Source organism: Oreochromis niloticus, linkage group LG7, assembly GCF_001858045.2.
Source record: "Oreochromis niloticus isolate F11D_XX linkage group LG7, O_niloticus_UMD_NMBU, whole genome shotgun sequence".
NCBI classification, from domain to species: Eukaryota; Metazoa; Chordata; class Actinopteri; order Cichliformes; family Cichlidae; genus Oreochromis; species Oreochromis niloticus.
The window spans coordinates 9928190-9947330 of record NC_031972.2 but is presented as its reverse complement, the minus strand read 5'-3'; the positions used below and the strand labels follow the sequence as shown (position 1 = coordinate 9947330).

The following is a 19141-nucleotide window of genomic DNA, read 5'->3' as shown; positions in this document are numbered from 1 at the left end:
AACACAGCAGGAACAAATTAGGCATAATGAGACATTGGAAGCAAAACCGAATATATGAAAACTGTATATATGAAAATATGTGCAAGACAAGGAAGCATCAAAATAAAACAGGAAGCATAAACACTTAAAAAGAGACTGACACCCAGACTTGACCTAGACAAAAAGCAAAAAAATAAAAGTAAACAAACAAGGATGAAACACACAGAGAGAACAGGAGTGGAACAAGTAAATGTAAAGTAATTTATGACTAAACTAGAAACATAAACTAATACAATAGGGAATTAGCAGGGAGCAGAGAAACGTATAAGAAACTTATAAGCACAATTGACAAGCACAAGGAACCTAAAACATAATTAATGCTGAGCTCAAAACCATTGCATGCCAGGAGCTTGAACATAACTCAGAACTATAGACATGAAAAAACACCAAAAGGAACTGGTTCAGGTATAAGGAAATAAAAACCCATAAACACTAAGAAATGGCACCACAAACATGCTATTTGCAAATTCCAACTGTTTTTCTAATTTTATGGTTAATGCATTTTCCAAAAACTGTCACAGAGGAGTCCACATTTAATCACTGATTATAGAATGTTTTTGTATTTAATTTCATAGATGCATTTTCAAGATAAATCTCAGTGAGGGGGGTGCATGAATTTTCCAACAAGAGGTAGAGGTCAGTATTTCCCTGATAACAAAAACTGTGTTAATGAACTATCTTCTGTTAAGACAACGGGGTTCCATTGAGACAAAAACTGATATTCTCTGGGGAATGTCAATTAACGTACATGCTGTTGGCACAGGTCCCTGTAAGACAATTGGGCCCTCATGCAGTCCTCATGGAGAAATGAGTAGCCAGCTGGAGGTCATTTTGTGGGACTGGCAGTGTATGTCCTGTACCTCTAGACACAAAAGAGCAGATACTAGTCCTGCAGCTTAGCTGATACCATTTACAGCCCTGTCGAGCTCTCCTTGCTAGCCTGTCACTAGCAAATTCTTGAGACTGTGCTGAGAGACACAGAAAGCCTTCTTCCTATGGCATGTATGAATGTGTCATCCTGGACTACCTATGCATGGTCTTTGGCCACTTTTCTTTTGGTGTAGGCAGCTGTTTCCTTCTATTTGGCTGTGAATCTGAGCTCTACCTGTTGTCAGCTATATCTGGACTGAAACACAGTTTTTCTGTCTAGAAGTTGCCAACCTTCTTGAGGTCTCTGGAACAAAAAGTGGACCTGCCTTTCAGTGTGAGTTAAGGTTCAGGTACCATTGGTTTAATTGCTCATTTTCATTCTGTTTTGTTTATTAAGATTCTTGGCACAGAACACTTTGATTTGTAAAACAAATTATTAGAAATTGCACAAAATTTTTGTCATCAACATTCTTACAACAACTTTGTCACCAAGAATGTTGAAATAGGGGCAATTGTTTTCTTTTGTGGTCTAAATGTATTTTAATTGTTGAAAGTGGACATGAAACACCACATGTATTACGGCTAATTTACACCACGAATACCTTCTCTAAAAAACTGTCATAGATTTAATATCATTCGTGAAGCTGGATTTAAGACATAATTGTTTACAGACGAAGTTTTTAGAACATGTTTGGCACCATTTTGTGTCTATACAGAAAGTGATGTCACTTGGTTGGTTGGTTGCTGTTATCAACTTACATTAGTTAGTATTAGCTCACACGCTCCTCTCTCCCTGTGGAAAATAAAAGCTTTAAAATGATAAACACTGTCTGCCTTGGGTGTGCATATGAGTCTTAATCATGTATTGGGCTTAATGGCATGACATATCAGAAGCACTTGAATAGTGTGAGAAACATTTGTTGTTTTTTTAAGGTAATTGTTTGCATTTGTTTGCATAAATGAGATTTCTGTTCAAGTAAACATAATTTAAGAAATTATATGTTGCAGGAACTTTCATTAGATGTTTAAAATAGTAAGTGATTAGTCTTTATTAAGTCAAGAGTAATTCAGACTTAAAATATTAAGGACTTGGTGCAGTTAAAGTTGAGTGCCTTGAGTATCTTAAAAAAGTACATGGGTAGTACATTATACAGTTTCTTAAGGTGATCAATTACTGACATTTCCATTTAAGGTTAACTTCTTTCTATTTGTACATACAGTGGCGGTCCTAGCCTGTTTGGTGCCCTGGGCGAACACTCCCTCTGGCGCCCCCCTCCCCCCCCTCCGCCGACACACACACACACACACATTAAACATATTAAGGATTGTACATTAACATAAAACTGTTGTCAGAACCATACTGAATTTCACCAGAGAAACATACACACACACACACACACACACACATATGAAGAGAGAGTATGCATAGTATGCAAATGGCTACCGGACAGCCATCATAATTCCTCATACAATGAGAACAGGACAAATCAACAACTGACAATGACTAATTAATATTAAAATCTGTAACATAATGTATTGTTTGGAGTTTAGTCTGTTACTGTTACTATTTTTACCATTTCTTCTTGGAGCAACTGTAACCCATATAATTTCCTTAGGGATTAATAAAGTATTCTGATTCTGATTGTTTCAGGATACATGACCTGCTATGATCCAATGACACATCTGCTTACCTGTATCTTTTGCTCGTTTCTCCTCCTCCTCTTTTCTCTTTTTTCTAAACTGATGGCTTTGAACTTTTCTTGTCCATCTTGGTTTTAATTTTGCACTCCAGTATGAACACCCATCCCCCAACCCGAGGATCACCACAATATAACCTAATAGGCCTACACCTTATTTCACAGATTCGCTTTGTCTAGGGTTTATTTCTGGGATTTCGCACAACCCAGGATTCAAATCATGAATACATAATGGGCTTGGATTTACAACATTATGAATGAAATGTGCTCTATTTGGAAGCAGCATGTCTCCCGGGTTGTGTATGAGACTTTAAATCATCAAACTGTAAATTATAAATTTTAAATTGTTATTGATCCCTTCACCCCTAGTCCTAAAGTGTATATTTATTTTCTTACTCCTCTTATATTTATTGTTTGTTTACTTGCACTGTTGTAACTGGAGCCTCGTCGTCTCGTCTCTCTATATGCTGTACTGTATATAGCGGAGATGACAATAAAGTTTACTTTGATTTCAGCAGCAAGCAGGCGCACCGAGGGCTCTCGCGCTCACTTTTCGCGTATAGAATTTCGAAAAAACATCGGTGCAAATTATAAGTCTGTATCATAATGTCTGGTGTTTTCGTGTTTGTTGGTTTGTTTTTATTTTGTTTTATTTTGCGAGTTGGTTATTAGATGCTGCGCCAGCCAGCCAGAGAATCCCCCGCCGCCCCGCCCTGTGCCGCAAGCAGCAGGCGCACCTCGCAAACGGAGGGCGCCCTTACTCCCAGCAAATGGGCGATAGAAAACCGATCGGTGCCAATGACATTCCCAAAATGCGCATGATGTCGGGGCAGCATGAGTACGAGCAATTTTTTTTTTTTTTTTTTTTTGCCGATGCCCGTGATGCCGCCCCCCACCACTATGCCGCCCCGGGCAACTGCCCGTGTCGCCCGTATCAATAACCGCTACTGTGTACATACAAGATATCTAGTTTGTTTGAATAACTAAGTGTAGAAATATATGTATGTAGGGAAGGCACAAGAAAGTTTTGATAATAAAGATAAGCCATTTTTTACACTGGAGATGAGCATCACGTGTTATTTAGGGTTACCTGTTTAATGCAGTCATCAACAGTTTAGTCAGTTCAGTTTAAAAAATGCTGAATTCTTTCTGTTTTGTGGGTAACCCTTTAAATATGTTTTAATGGATACCCCTTTTTGTTTGGATAATAATTCTAAACCTCATATATATATATACCTGCCCGTGATCAGGTACCCTGCTGGGGTAATAGGCTGGCCAAAGGAGGAGATAGAAGCCACTGACATAAAGACAAGAAAGCTCCTTACCATGCATGGAGGGTTTCACCCCAAGTCCAGCACCCTGAGGCTGTACGCTAAGCGGAAGGAAGGGGGCCGGGGACTGGTGAGTGTCAGCACCACAGTCCAGGATGAGACAAGAAACATCCACGAATACATCACGAAGATGGCCCCAACTGACAGCGTGCTCAGTGAATACCTCAGGCAGCAGAAACCCAAGAAAGAGGAGGAAGGCGAGGAACCATCATGGAAGGACAGGCCCCTGCACGGTATGTACCACCGGCAGATAGAGGAGGTGGCTGATATCCAGAAATCCTACCAGTGGCTGGACAAAGCTGGACTGAAAGACAGCACAGAGGCACTAATCATGGCAGCACAAGAACAAGCTCTGAGTACAAGATCCATAGAGGCTGGGGTCTATCACACCAGGCAAGACCCCAGGTGCAGGCTGTGTAAAGATGCCCCAGAGACAATCCAGCACATAACAGCAGGGTGCAAGATGCTAGCAGGCAAGGCATACATGGAACGCCATAACCAAGTGGCCGGCATAGTGTACAGGAACATCTGTGCCGAGTATAACCTGGAAGTCCCAAGGTCAAAATGGGAGATGCCCCCAAGGGTGATGGAGAATGACCGAGCTAAGATCCTGTGGGACTTCCAGATGCAGACGGACAAAATGGTGGTGGCTAACCAACCGGACATAGTGGTGGTAGACAAACAGAAGAAGACGGCCGTAGTGATCGATGTAGCGGTTCCGAATGACAGCAATATCAGGAAGAAGGAACACGAGAAGCTCGAGAAATACCAAGGGCTCAGAGAAGAGCTCGAGAGGATGTGGAGGGTGAAGGTAACGGTGGTCCCCGTGGTAATCGGAGCACTAGGTGCGGTGACTCCCAAGCTAGGCGAGTGGCTCCAGCAGATCCCAGGAACAACATCGGAGATCTCTGTCCAGAAGAGCGCAGTCCTGGGAACAGCTAAGATACTGCGCAGGACCCTCAAGCTCCCAGGCCTCTGGTAGAGGACCCGAGCTTGAAGGATAAACCGCCCGCAGGGGCGTGCTGGGTGTTTTTATGTGTGTGTGTGTGTGTGTGTGTGTGTGTGTGTGTGTGTGTGTGTATATATATAAAAATAAAACACCCAGCACGCGAGGCCTGGGAGCTTGAGGGTCCTGCGCAGTATCTTAGCTGTTCCCAGAGATCTCCGATGTTGTTCCCGGGATCTGCTGGAGTCACTCGCCTAGCTTGGGAGTCAATGCACCTAGTACTCCGATTACCATGGGGACCACCGTTACCTTCACCCTCCACATCCTCTCGAGCTCTTCTCTGAGCCCTTGGTATTTCTCCAGCTTCTTGTGCATACATGGAACGCCATAACCAAGTGGCCGGCATAGTGTACAGGAACAGTATAACCTGGAAGTCCCAAGGTCAAAATGGGAGATGCCCCCAAGGGTGGTGGAGAACGACCGAGCTAAGATCCTGTGGGACTTCCAGATACAGACGGACAAAATGGTGGTGGCTAACCAACCGGACATAGTGGTGGTAGACAAACAGGAGAAGACGGCCGTAGTGATCGATGTAGCGGTTCCGAATGACAGCAATATCAGGAAGAAGGAACACGAGAAGCTGGAGAAATACCAAGGGCTCAGAGAAGAGCTCGAGAGGATGTGGAGGGTGAAGGTAACGGTGGTCCCCGTGGTAATCGGAGCACTAGGTGCGGTGACTCCCAAGCTAGGCGAGTGGCTCCAGCAGATCCCGGGAACAACATCGGACATCTCTGTCCAGAAGAGCGCAGTCCTGGGAACAGCTAAGATACTGTGCAGGACCCTCAAGCTCCCAGGCCTCTGGTAGAGGACCCGAGCTTGAAGGATAAACCGCCCGCAGGGGCGTGCTGGGTGTTTTTTTTTATACATATATATATATATGTATATACACACACATATATATACATATATATATATATATATATATATATATATATATATATATATGTATATACACACACACACATATATATATATATGTATATACACACACACACATATATATATATATATATATATATATATATATATAATAACATTAGATTTAAGCTGGAGAAATACCAAGGGCTCAGAGAAGAGCTCGAGAGGATGTGGAGGGTGAAGGTAACTGTGGTCCCCGTGGTAATCGGAGCACTAGGTGCGGTGACTCCCAAGCTAGGCGAGTGGCTCCAGCAGATCCCGGGAACAACATCGGAGATCTCTGTCCAGAAGAGCGCAGTCCTGGGAACAGCTAAGATACTGCGCAGGACCCTCAAGCTCCCAGGCCTCTGGTAGAGGACCCGAGCTTGAAGGATAAACCGCCCGCAGGGGCGTGCTGGGTGTTATAACATTAGATTTAATAAGCATTTTATCACCAAATACATAAAATAATTAACAGAAAGAGTGATGGAAAACTTATCTATCTTCACATCTTAACAGTCTTTCTAACGAGGAGGGCTGATCCGATGGCTGTCATAAAGTTGTCTGTGGTCTTCTAATTAAACCTACAAGCTAATAAAACCTAAGCTCTAAAATACAAATGGCATCCTGAAAAGTGGAATACAAGGGAGGCAAAGGCTGAAACTTTCCCTTTGACGACTCAATAAATTAGCATAACAACCAGCATTCACGTGTCAGCGGAAAATCCCCTATTTGCAAACAATAACTTGCCGAGCTACAATAAGGAACGCGAGCTGAAATAAAGAAGGCACATTTTAACCGGATCCGGAGCAATAAATAACTGCCCCACCACACCACACCACCCACCCCCAACCCTGGGGCCTCACATTTACATTTTGAAGTGCCGGAGGGTCCCACAGATCGTCCGCACATGGTGGGCGCTGAGTGCTATTGTTTCTGGAAGACGCATTGCTTCATTTGGGTATCTGTTTGAATGACATGTAAATTTCAAAGCGCCCCGGTGGTGTTCGAAGAGGCAGTACATATAAGCACAGACACCAACACTGATTACTTGTGCCCTCAGCGGACCACTGCAAGCTGAAATGCAGCCAGCTGAAGCCAAATTGCCGCTTATCCACAAAACATCGTTTTCCGTGGAAGATATTTTGGACCCCACGAAGTTTACAGGGGAAAAAATACGTAATGGCGACACCGTAGCTCCAGGTGAGAATAAAACTCTCTGAGGCCCGAGAATTTAACTTTAAATGTAATGTATGTATTCACGGGTGAAACAATAATTTATCGTTCTCTTTAAGGAAGTCATACTTCCAGAAATAAATCCAGAAAGCTGCACCATCGCACCTCATATGAAAACAACAGCCCTATGACCAGAGGTCTGTGTGCTACGCAGCTTCAGAGCTCGGAAGAAAAAAGCCGCCGGGTCCGTACCGCATTCACCCTGGAGCAACTGCAGGTTCTGGAGCAGAGCTTTCAGAAGTGCCACTACCTGTCGGTGCTGGAGCGATTCACCATCGCCTCGGCCATGCGCTTGTCCGAGACTCAGGTAAAGATCTGGTTTCAAAACAGGCGCACCAAGTGGAAGAAAGAGCGTCTGCAGGCGAAGGAGGGCGAAGATGAACACTCTGTCCTCCCATCCTGCGCTCTGCTCCTCTCTGTACTACAGTCCTCTTTTTCGCCAGCAGCACCCTCCGCTCCAGCTGTTTGCATCGCTGCCCCGGTGCACATCTGTCATTATTACGCATGAGGGGTAAAATACGCACGGAGTGAATGAATACTGGACCAGAATGCCGCACACCAGCATCTTCAAAAAAGATGCCGCACACCAGCATCTTCAAAAAAGATTACATTGCAAAAATATTGCAGTGTTATCAAAATTTTGATAACAAGTTATACAAATGGAATGTGTTTAGAAATGAAAATGGGTTAAATGTTTAAAGCTCTCTAATGTAATTATAATTTATTCCGATAAACAACTTTGTAAAAGCTTATTTTTTTCAAATTACTTTTCATTTGTTACCCAGACAGTTTTTTCTTCTTCATTACACAGTGCTAGTAAAGGCGGTAGGTTGTTAATTAGATTTAAATTAAAACAAACTATCGAAAAAAATCCTGAATTGTTGAATTCTGTTTGGAGTCTGACTGTTGGATTCAAAACTGGTTAGCAGTTTCTTTTTAAGACAATTCTGTGTTACAGTTTGGATGCATTGAGGGATTTTGGAGTAAGTACTAACATTTATCATGTTCAGGATGCAACTGTGCAGGGACATTTATGGAACACCGAAAATCAGTTGGCACAAGACCCAATAAGAACTATACTGTAACTTTAACTGTGAACAAGTGACAGCACTCTTCTCAGAAGAAAGAGATATGGGCCCATGTTTTCCAGCCATGTTATCTGACTAGCTATCCAGCATTAAGCCACTGATTAGTAAAAGTAAAATAGACCTATTAGTTTACCCCTGAGCCTTCACTCTGAACTGCTGGATGGTCACTTGCTTCTATTTAATTTCACTTTCACTCTGTGCCAGCTATATAAGGTATACAAATAAAGAAGCACTATTTTTATTATGCTCTACTGTTTATTGTGTCTATTTTGTATTCTTATTTGTTCTTAGGTATTAATGTCTCATGTTACTCAAACTAACAGTAAATTTGCTACTATGTTACACATGGGAGATACTTCCAGAACATTATTTTTATTTCTCACAGACAGTTTAAAGAAACATTTTTTACAGCTTAAACCACATTTCATAGGAAAACTTTATTTGCAAGTGTTTGCTTTAGACTTAAGCACTACAGTGCATGTAGATTTATTGTTTTTTGTCTTATCACACTCACTTAAAAATGACCTCAAATAACTAAAACTTAAGAATACAATAAATCACTGACTTTATTGTCCTCATGATTTGTATAGTCCAACTTTTTGTTGCTCCTTGTCTACATAACACATTGTAAAATCACTTACAAAAACAAACACCTGTGCCTCCTCTGTCTCAGAAGCATTTTAGGAAATGAGAAATGTCCATGAAATTAAATGTCCAATAAGATGGAAGATATTTTTGGGGTCTCAAGATACAGAAAGAGAAAGGAGGCTCAAAACTGAAAAAATGAGAGAAGCCCAGCCTTTGACATTAGATAAATGGACAAACAACTTGTCTTGGAATCAACATGCTTTTACAGTAGTTTTGTATTTCCTGAGATTATGGGTGATCTGATTTCTCTTATTACAATTGTAATCATAAGAAAAATCACACCATATTGAATGCATAAAGAGCAAAAACTGGCAGACATTAATTAGTCATTAGAAGTCAACATACTTTTATTTTTAAAATGTAAACCTTGAATGCTACCTTATTCATTATATTGTATTATTTGTCTTAATGAAAGTAGGTAAATGATGTGTGTCTAAGAGTGATTTTATTTTTGTTCAGTCACAGGACCAGCATGGTGTCATCGGAGTCTGAGGACTTGAATGCCACTTTCTGACCAACAGATGGCACTCTTCGAAATACCCAATTTCTACAGTCATTGGTCCAGGCACACAGATATGAAGAGTAATATGTAATTCATCAAAATAAGGTGCCATTTGGTCTGCGCAGCATATTAAACTGGGTAACTGAAGCCTGTATTTACAGTATTTTATGTTTAAAAAAACATAAAATACTGTAAGCTAAAAGCTAAAGCTAATGTCACAGCAGCACGCTAATCAATGCATTTATGCTGGATAGCTAGTTTGCTAACACCGTTACTGATAGCCATAATGATAATTCATTCTTTTTTATTTTTGCTGCTGCACCTAATGAGGAAGGAGCGATTTGTGGTGTCTTTCTTGTTTCTGTCTTTCTTGTTAAGATATTTATTGTGTGTACTCATGTTGTACAGTGTGTTTAGCTGCATTATGGTTACTGTTGTTTAACAGAGAAAGAGTATTTTAGTTGTCACCACAAGGAGGCACTGTTTCATTGTAAGGGCACTATGCTGCGTCATCACGCCCCTAAGAAGAAAAACTATACCACAACAACAATGGCATCCATGAGGAAAGTTTTGCCACTTGTTGGTGTGGAATAAAGTTCCCAAACTATTAAGGTCATTTTTGCCTCCGTCGTCATTTTCCTTCGAGTTGATCGCTGTTGATGCTGCAATACTCAACAGGTTATGGGCCCAGGGCCGACTCGAAGAGGAGTTTTTTCTTATGAAGATCTGGAGCTGAAACGGATAGCGGGCTAAATAGCAACATGGATCAATGAGGAGCAAGCAGGCTGCCTCGACTCATGTTTGACGGAGATGAGACCAAATATGAACTTTGGGAAACTAAGGTGCTAGGATATTTGCACTTGTTGGGATTAAAAGACACTGTTCTGAAGGAACCGAACAGTGAGGCTGAAGTAGCGGCAGACGGTAAGAAGAATGCTGACGCTTACGCTAAGTTAATCCAATTTTTGGACGATAAAAGCCTCTCGCTGATTATGAGAGATGCCCCTGATAATGGAAGAAGAGCATTAGAAATATTGAGGGACTACTACGCTGGAAAGGGAAAGCCCCGAATCATCGACCTGTACACCATGCTAACATCGCTTCAGAAAAGAGCGAAGAGACTGTCACAGACAGTGTTGGTCAAGTTACTTGAAAAAAGTAATCAGTTACTAATTACTGATTACTTCCCCCAAAAAGTAATCCCGTTACTTTACTGATTACTTATTTTCAAAAGTAATTAATTACTTAGTTACTTAGTTACTTTTTAAAAACACGATTTACAACCTGAATAGGTGATAAAGCGATAGATCTTTCAGCCCAATTCTACTTTTGCTGCATAATTCATCATACAAAATGTAATCAAATGGAAAAGTCTCTTTTTAAAACTTGTTTTATTAGTTTTAATCTTTTAACTTTATGCATCAAGCAAAAATTAAATTATATGCAACATTCTCTGACTGGAAGAAATTCGTTTAACATTTAAACCTATTTTCTGCACATTTCAGCACATAAAATAAAATATTTTTTTGTGTTTACACTCACTCTTTCAAATAGATGCAAGTAAAACACAGCAGAAAATAAATAAAATCAAAGACTAGCGGTCCTGTTGCTCTATTTTCACCTGTAAAGCAGGACTGGGGTAGGTGGAGGTTTACCCTGGTGCACGTGTGCTGCAGCGGTCAGTGGAAGAATCCGCGAGTTTCTCTGTGAATTTCACATTACGTTGTAGTACACTCGGTGCTTGCTTGGAAGTTTAGGGGTTTTTCCGCTGTAAAAAGAAGTTTTCTTCCCACGCACAACGGACGCTAATGTTTTTGTCACTTTTTATGGACTCAAACTCAAAATAAGGTCAGTACTTCCACGCTTTAAACGCTGCATGCTACACTCTGTCCCGCACTCGATATATTATGATCTGCAGACAGCTGTTGTCACGAACGTCGCACTCGCTTACGTCACTGTCATGAGACGTTCTCGCAAAAAATCACGGTTTTAGTAACGCAGTAATGCAGCGTTCCTACGTGAAAGTAACGGTAATCTAATTACCGTTTTTGCAATAGTAATCCCTTACATTACTCGTTACTTGAAAAAAGTAATCAGATTACAGTAACGCGTTACAAGTAACGCGTTACTGCCCATCTCTGGTCACAGACTATGTCATCAGAGCAGAGGCCGCCATTACAGCTCTGCGCAATGTGGGTGAGACTTTAGGTGATGGATTACTGATTGCTATGGTTTTAAAAGGACTACCTGAAAGTTTTAAACCATTTGCAATACACGTTACCCATGATAAAGACGATATGACATTTGCTGAGTTCAAAACAAAGCTACGGAGTTTCGAAGACACTGAAAAGTCAAGCGCATCGGAGTGTAGCAACAACATAATGAAAACAGGAGTAAGAACCGGGCCTGAGCACACGAGATCCAGCGCACAATGCAGATACAAGAGCGATGTGGACATTGTGTGTTTCAAGTGTGGACTAAAAGGCCACCGAGCAAAAGTGTGCAGACGGAGGACGTGGTGCAGTCATTGCAAAAGCAACACACACAGTGATACCACATGTAGACATAAAGACAAACAAGATGGTGCGCGGAAGGTCGCAGATGAGAGCGGCAACGGATCCAAAGCAGAAACGCCGGATTATGCCTTCAGGATTAAGGGCGCAGACATCAATGTCCAGCAGTCAGCATACAGCATTCAGGAGAAAGGCCTGTTGGTCGACACTGGGGCTACCTCACACATCATTAACGACATCGCCAAGTTCAAGAGCTTTGATGATGCGTTCAGACCGGAGTCACACAGCGTGGAACTGGCAGACAGTACCCAGTGCAGAGGCATCGCCCAACAGAGGGGGGACGCAGAGGTGTTCCTGATTGACAATACAGGCCAGCGACGCAAAGCAACGCTGAAAGATGCACTGTTTATTCCATCATACCCCCAGAACATATTCTCCGTAAAGTCAGCCACTGCATTAGGAGCAACAGTCACCTTTAAACAAGGGCAGGACATGTTGACCCACAAAGACGGTACTAACTTTAACATTCATGTGTATGGCAAGTTGTACTATTTGCAGACTGAATTTGAGGGTAATGATAAGTGTAACACCTGTCATGACATACAGGCATGGCATGAGATATTAGGTCATTGCAACTATGAAGATGTAGTAAGATTGCAAGGTGTGGTTAACGGTATGCAGATTAAGGGGAGAACTGATAGACCTGACCAGGAATGTGAAGTGTGTATCCAGGGAAAGTTTGCACAAACCCGAAACAGAGATCCTGATACAAGAGCAAAGGCTCCTTTACAAATGGTACACACAGATTTAGCAGGTCTGATAGCCACTGAATCTATTGATGGGTACAAATACGTACAGTCATTCACTGATGATTATTCAAACTCAGTGTTTGTATATTTCCTGAAGATGAAAACTGATACAGTGCAGGCAACAGAGAAATTTCTAGCGGATGTTGCACCATATGGCAATGTAAAATGCATTAGATCAGACAATGGCACAGAGTTCACATGCAGAGATTTCCAAACCCCGTTAAGAAAAAATGGCATTAAGCATGAGACATCTGCCCCGTACTCACCCCATCAGAACGGTACAGCTGAGAGGGGGTGGCGTACTCTTTTCGAGATGGGTAAGTGCATGCTAATTGAGAGTCAGCTACCGAAATACCTATGGAACTATGCCATTCAAACTGCTGCTGTAACACGGAACAGATGCTTTAATAAGCGAACAGGGAAAACACCCTACCAAATGCTGACAGGTAAAAAGCCAGACTTGTCAAAGATGCAGAAATTTGGGTCTGTGTGCTATGCATACAAACAGGACAAGGGGAAACTTGATTCAAAATGTGACCAAGGTTTCTTTGTAGGTTATGATAAGAACAGTCCCGCCTACTTAGTTTACCACCCCAAAACTGAGAAAGTTCAGAAACATAGACTTGTTAAGTTTGTGAGCAAAGTAAATGTAGAAAGACAAACACAGACAGATGAGGGAGAACTAAATGATGACTGTAGCAGAGTAAGACAGCCTATGGCTAAAAGACCTTCAGAGAAAGGTGACAAGGACAATGAGGAGGTTCCAGAACCTATTGTGACGGACAAAAGTCCACAAACTGGTATACCTGATGAGCGTGAACGAAAAGGGTCAAGTGTGACAAGTGATGGATTTGTCAACAAAAGGTATCCTATTAGGGAGAGAAGAAAACCGGGACATTTAAATGACTTTGTAGCTGCCAACAGTGGCAGCGATGAGATCCACACTACCATAGACTACTGCTACAGGGCAGTGTGTGGTGTCCCAAACACATTTAAGGAAGCTATAGAATCAGCTAACTCAAAGAACTGGATCAAAGCCATGGATGAAGAAATCCACTCGTTACGGGAAAATGACACTTTCACCCTAACCACTTTGCCAAAGGGAAAGAAAACAGTGGGGGGGAAGTGGGTTTATTCCGTTAAGAGTGACATTGAGGGGAAACGACAAATACAAGGCAAGGTTCGTAGCCAAGGGTTACAGCCAACAGCTGGGGATAGATTATGGAGAGACATTCTCACCAACAGCTAACTTAACCAGCATAAGAGTTTTGTTACAGAAAGCAGCGCAGGAGAACCTGTTACTCCATCAAATGGATGTGAAGACAGCGTATTTACACGCTCCCATTGATTATGAAATCTACATTGATCAGCCAGAAGTTTATGAAGAGGGAGAAGGGTTAGTGCGTAGATTAAAAAAATCCTTGTATGGGTTAAAGCAATCTGGTCGTAACTGGAATAGGATCTTGCATGAATACCTAACAGCGAACAGTTTCAGGCAAAACCCAGCAGACCACTGTGTTTATACCAAAGAGGCAAAACATGGCAAGGTGATTATGATCATCTGGGTGGACGACCTGATAATTGCAGCTGGCAATGAAAAGGTAATGAAGTATGTGAAAGAAATGTGTTATGAAGGAAGGACGGCTCAGGGTTTAAGTAATCAGCATCATGGGCTCATCCGATTAGAATGAGAATAAGCAGTCCTCTGATCATTCACAGGGTTCTCCTTTTATTCTCAAATCAATAAAGCAAAGAAGGAAAGACACACATGGACTGCCAATGCTCTGCTGTCGCCCCATGTGGGAGTGAAGAAAGAGTGAGCCAAAAGTGAATGCAGTCCTTATATAACGTGTGACAGGTGAGTGCAATTAAGGACAAGCACCACACCCAATCAAAGGTGAGAGAACTAAACAAGGTGCATCTGGTGAAGTGAGTGGGTGTGCTGGGATGTGCTAAAAGGTGGGTCTTTACAACAGCCGCCCCCATATTTCTGATGAGAATCAGTCTTCGTCAGGAAGCGGGGGCAGGGGGATCAGACAGGAGACAGAGCGGATATAGGTTTTATCCTGTGCTAAGACTTCCACGGTTCTGATGCGGTCATCTGGGCTTTTCAGGAGGCGTGTCACACTTCCTACAGGCCAGAGGGCACGTGGAAGGCGTGAATCCATGATCATTACGACAGAGTTCAGTGTGAGATCTGGGTTCTCCTGCCATTTGTGTCTTCTTTGGAGGGATGGTAGATAGTCTTTTATGAAGTGCCGCCAGAAGTGATCTGCCAATATTTGTGCATGTCGCCATGGTCTTCGACCTAGGAGGTCAGAATCAGAATAGGATACTAAGGGAAGTGACGAATCATGTCGGCCCAAGTTGAGAAGGTTTGGGGTTATGGGATCAATATCCACAGTGTCTGACGATACATAGCCTAGGGGTTTTGAGTTAAGAATGCCTTCAATCTCAATTAGGACTGTTCTTAAGACCTCTTCAGTGACCATTTGTGCACCAACGGTTCTCTTCAGAGCATTCTTCACAGAACGTATCTCCCTCTCCCAGGCTCCACCGAAATGGGGTGCATCCGGGGGATTGAATTTGAAATGGATTCTTTTAGTCATCAGGACCGGCTGTAGAGTCGGAGCAAGGTTGTTAAAAGCGGCCTGTAGTTCCTTATCTCCTCCTTTGAAGTTAGTTCCTTGATCACATATAATTTCCAGGGGTGTTCCTCGTCGAAAAATGAATCGTTGGAGGGCCATGAGGAAGGAGTCGGTATCCATGCTGTTTAGGAGGTCAAGATGTATACACCGAGTCGTGAGACATTTGAATATTATTCCCCACCTTTTCTCCGATCTGCGGCTGGTCTTGACCACGTATGGTCCAAAGCAGTCTATTCCTGTGGAGTAGAAAGGTGGTTTGAATAACCTAAGACGAGCAGCAGGCAAGTCTGACATTTTTGGAATGATGGGCTGTGCTCTCCATTTCTGACATGCAGCACAGCTATACTGATGCCTGCGTACTGCTTCCCTTCCTCTGAGAATCCAAAATTTCCAACGTAGTTCAGCAAAAAGTCTTTCTGAACCAGCATGATGCAGTTTGTCATCATAATCTTGTATGATCAGTTTGGTCACTGGATGAGCAGGATCAAGTACTATTGGGTGAATGACATTCAATTCCAAGTCTGGGCTTTGCCGTAGTCGGGCTCCTACATGGATAAGTCCAGAATTCCTGCACAACACTGGTGACAAACACAATAGACGGCTGTCGGATGAGAGGGGTTTGTCTGACTGTAAACGGGCTAAATCTTCACCGAAACTGTCCAGTTGTGCCTGACGAAGGATTTCTTGTTCTGCTGTTAGATAATCAGCTGCAGAAGGAATGTTACCCTTTTGGTTGGGGAGTGAACGAGCCGTGAAATCCAATAGCTCTTGATAGGTTCTGAAGCAGGGTGTGTATGTATGGGAGGGGGTACTGACAATACCAAAAAAGTAGGATTTCTTTAACTCAGTCTGATCATCATCAGGATGGAGATCTGTAACTGTGGGCCAGTTATTTGGAGGTTCATGCAGAAACGAGGGACCCTTGGTCCACCTGTTTGGGCTAAGGAACTCTTTCAGGGATTTACCTCTCGTAACATCATCAGCGGGATTTGTGGCTGAATTGATGTATCTCCAGTCTTGACTGTTTGTGAGGTTTTGAATTTCTGAGACTCTGGCTCCTACGAATACCTTGAAACAGCAGGAATCTGACTGAAGCCAGTGAAGTACAGTTGTCAAGTCAGTCCAACTGGTGGTGGTCCTGACTGGTAAGGTGAGTTCTGTTTGTATAAGCTCACAGAGGCGTGCACCTAGTAGGGCTGCACATAGCTCCAGTCTGGGTATTGTTAAATTCCGTTTAGGAGCAACACGTGAGCGAGCTAACAAGAAACTCAGTTCCACATGACCTTCAAGATCATCTGATCTCAAATATGCGACAGCACCATATGCTCGCTCCGAAGCATCACAGAAGATATGAATGTCTCGAACTGTGGTAGAAACATCCATTTCCTTAGAAGTATAGCAACGTGGGATGGCAATTTGAGAAAGATAACAAAGTTCTTCTTCCCAGGACTTCCATGTCTCTAAGAGGTTGTGTTGTCCCAATCTCTCTCTCTTCTCCATAGCTCTTGCACCAAAGTTTTGGCGCGTGTTGTGAATGGCAGTAAGTAGCCTAATGGGTCATACAGATGAGCAAGTACTGCATAGATACGACGCATTGTGGTGGGTTGTGAGGCTAGAGTTCTGTATTTATGGACAAACAAGTCAGTCTCACAATTCCACAATAATCCTAATGTGCATTCATGTGGGCCAGATGGCTTGTCTTCAGTCAGGCAAAGTTCATTACTTGCCATTCTTACCTCAGATGGTAGATGGCTAATCACAACAGGATTATTGCTGGCCCACTGGGGAAGGTCGAAGCCTCCTTCTGATAGATGGTTTCTTAATTTGTCTAGGAGTGTTCGAGCTGACTCTGCTGATGGAAAACTCTGCAAGCACTTATCAACATAGAAACACTGCATTACTGAAGACTGCACATCTTTGTCAGATTGATATTCCTTCACATGTTTCTGCAGTGCATAGATTGCACAACAAGGGCTGCAGGTCGTACCGAAGGGGAGTACCTGCCACTCATACACTGAAGGGGGAGCTGCTTTGTTCATGTCACGCCACAGGAATCGGAGGAGTGGTTTATCAGGAGGCAGGAGACGGACTTGGTGAAACATGCTTTTGATGTCACCACTTATTGCCACTGATTGTTGTCTAAAACGCAACAAAACACCGAGAAGTGTTGGCCCAAGGATTGGTCCTGGCAATAGGTACTTATTGAGACACTGACCTTGAAATGTGAAAGAGCAGTCAAAGACTATGCGATCTTTATTGTTGTGACTTGTCATATGATGAGGAATATACCAAGCTTCTTTGCTATTGTGCATCTCCTCTGGGCTAAGTTTAACTACATAGCCTGCTTGCTCCAATTTCAAAATCTGATCCTTGTAAGACATGGCTTTGTCAGGATCTTTAGCTAACCGAGCCTCAGTTTTGCGGAGTCTAGACATGACTACAGTTGGAGGGACATTCAAAGGAGGAAAGTTTGCCATCCGAAGAAGAGGAGTGGCGTAGCGATTAACACCATTGATCTCAACCCTTTTTGTGGCCTGTTCAAGGAGTTCCAGTGCCAGCTTATCTTGCTTTGATCGGATCACAGATTTCTCACTGTATTCAGGTAAAGTGTCTAGTTGCCATAGCTTCTCAACATGATAACGCAGTACATCTGCAGGTGAACTGAGAGATGTGAACAAACACTGCACATGCTCTGTACTGCTCTGGGGCTGAAAGTCTGTGATAGGACCTTGAAGTGTCCATCCTAATTGGGTTTTAACTGCTGCAGGAGACCCATATGGTCCCTGTCTCAATGGAGCAGTAGGCGTGATGAGGTGAGTATGATCTGAGCCTATGAGCAGGAGTGGCGCTGCTTTATTGATAATGGGTAATGGGATACCTTGAAGATGCTTATATCTCCATTGGAGAGATGATACAGGGTAGGTGTGGTCTGAAAGTGCTAGGTGACTTGCAGTGAAGGCATTATTAATTGTGTAGGTTTTCTCTGGGTGTGTGATGGGTGAGATTTTGAAACTTACGGAAGAACCTTGAATAGTTTCAACTTCTTGACGGACAGTTCTAAGTGATAATCTCTCTGCTTCCCCAGTTAGGTTGAGATGCTGCGCAGCTGATGTTAGAAGAATGGTACGCTGGGAGCCATCGTCAAGTACTGCATAGTTTCAAGGGTTCTTTTGCCATTTCGCAGGAGCACTTTCACAACCTTTAATAGTACACTAGGACAATCACTAGGTCTATCAAAGTACAGTGTCCTCACTACAGGATTAGTTTCAGTTTTAGATCTCTTATTTAGATCACACAGGATCTGTAGATGTCGTCCCATGCAGGTGGCACATGCTTTCCTCAGGTCACACTTTGCAGCCTGATGAGTCCTAGCACAACGCCAACACCGTTTGTTTCCTTTTATCCAGTTTATTTTCTCATCCTTTGTCTTCTGAATGAACTCAGGACACTTACTAATGTGGTGTTCAGGTGAGCAGCAGTATGCACATGTTGCCTTAGTTTTTATGATCGGTTGTGCTGCCTGTACAGTATCATCAGATGTATTTGCCCCATGTAATATTGTTGTAAGTGGAGAGATGTGCTTACGGGCAGGTCGTGGCTGGTTGAAGGATGAAACAGGACTGGCCTTTCTTGGTTGACACTTGCATTCCATTTGCAACCAGGATGAGAACAGAGGCAAGGTATACGTCATTTCTCCCTGTTCCCTGTAAACGTGCCGTTTAAAGCGACTGAAATGCTCTGCAGGCAACTTTGCTAACAAGCGATCAACATGGGAGCCACAATCTAGTTCTGCACGTCCTTGTTCTCCCATAGTGCTAAGCAGCCCAACTAAAGCCTGTACACGAAGAGCAAAGTTA

The 19141-nt window shown here is 42.8% G+C and overlaps 2 protein-coding genes across 2 annotated transcripts; one reads left to right on the top strand and one right to left on the bottom strand.

Moving 5' to 3' along the window:
* Positions 1-6740: 6740 nt before the first annotated feature.
* Positions 6741-7940, top strand: pnx (posterior neuron-specific homeobox). Its single transcript, XM_005449493.4, has 2 exons — positions 6741-7043; positions 7136-7940. Exons 1-2 carry the CDS (start codon positions 6923-6925, stop codon positions 7582-7584), a joined length of 570 nt encoding a protein of 189 aa, XP_005449550.3. The 5' UTR covers positions 6741-6922; the 3' UTR covers positions 7585-7940.
* Positions 7941-15071: 7131 nt separating this feature from the next.
* On the bottom strand, positions 15072-17881 carry LOC112847576 (uncharacterized). The gene is made up of 2 exons (XM_025909472.1): positions 17021-17881; positions 15072-15520 (listed from the first exon to the last, which is right to left on the bottom strand). Exons 1-2 carry the CDS (start codon positions 17759-17761, stop codon positions 15515-15517), a joined length of 747 nt encoding a protein of 248 aa, XP_025765257.1. The 5' UTR covers positions 17762-17881; the 3' UTR covers positions 15072-15514.
* Positions 17882-19141: the final 1260 nt, after the last annotated feature.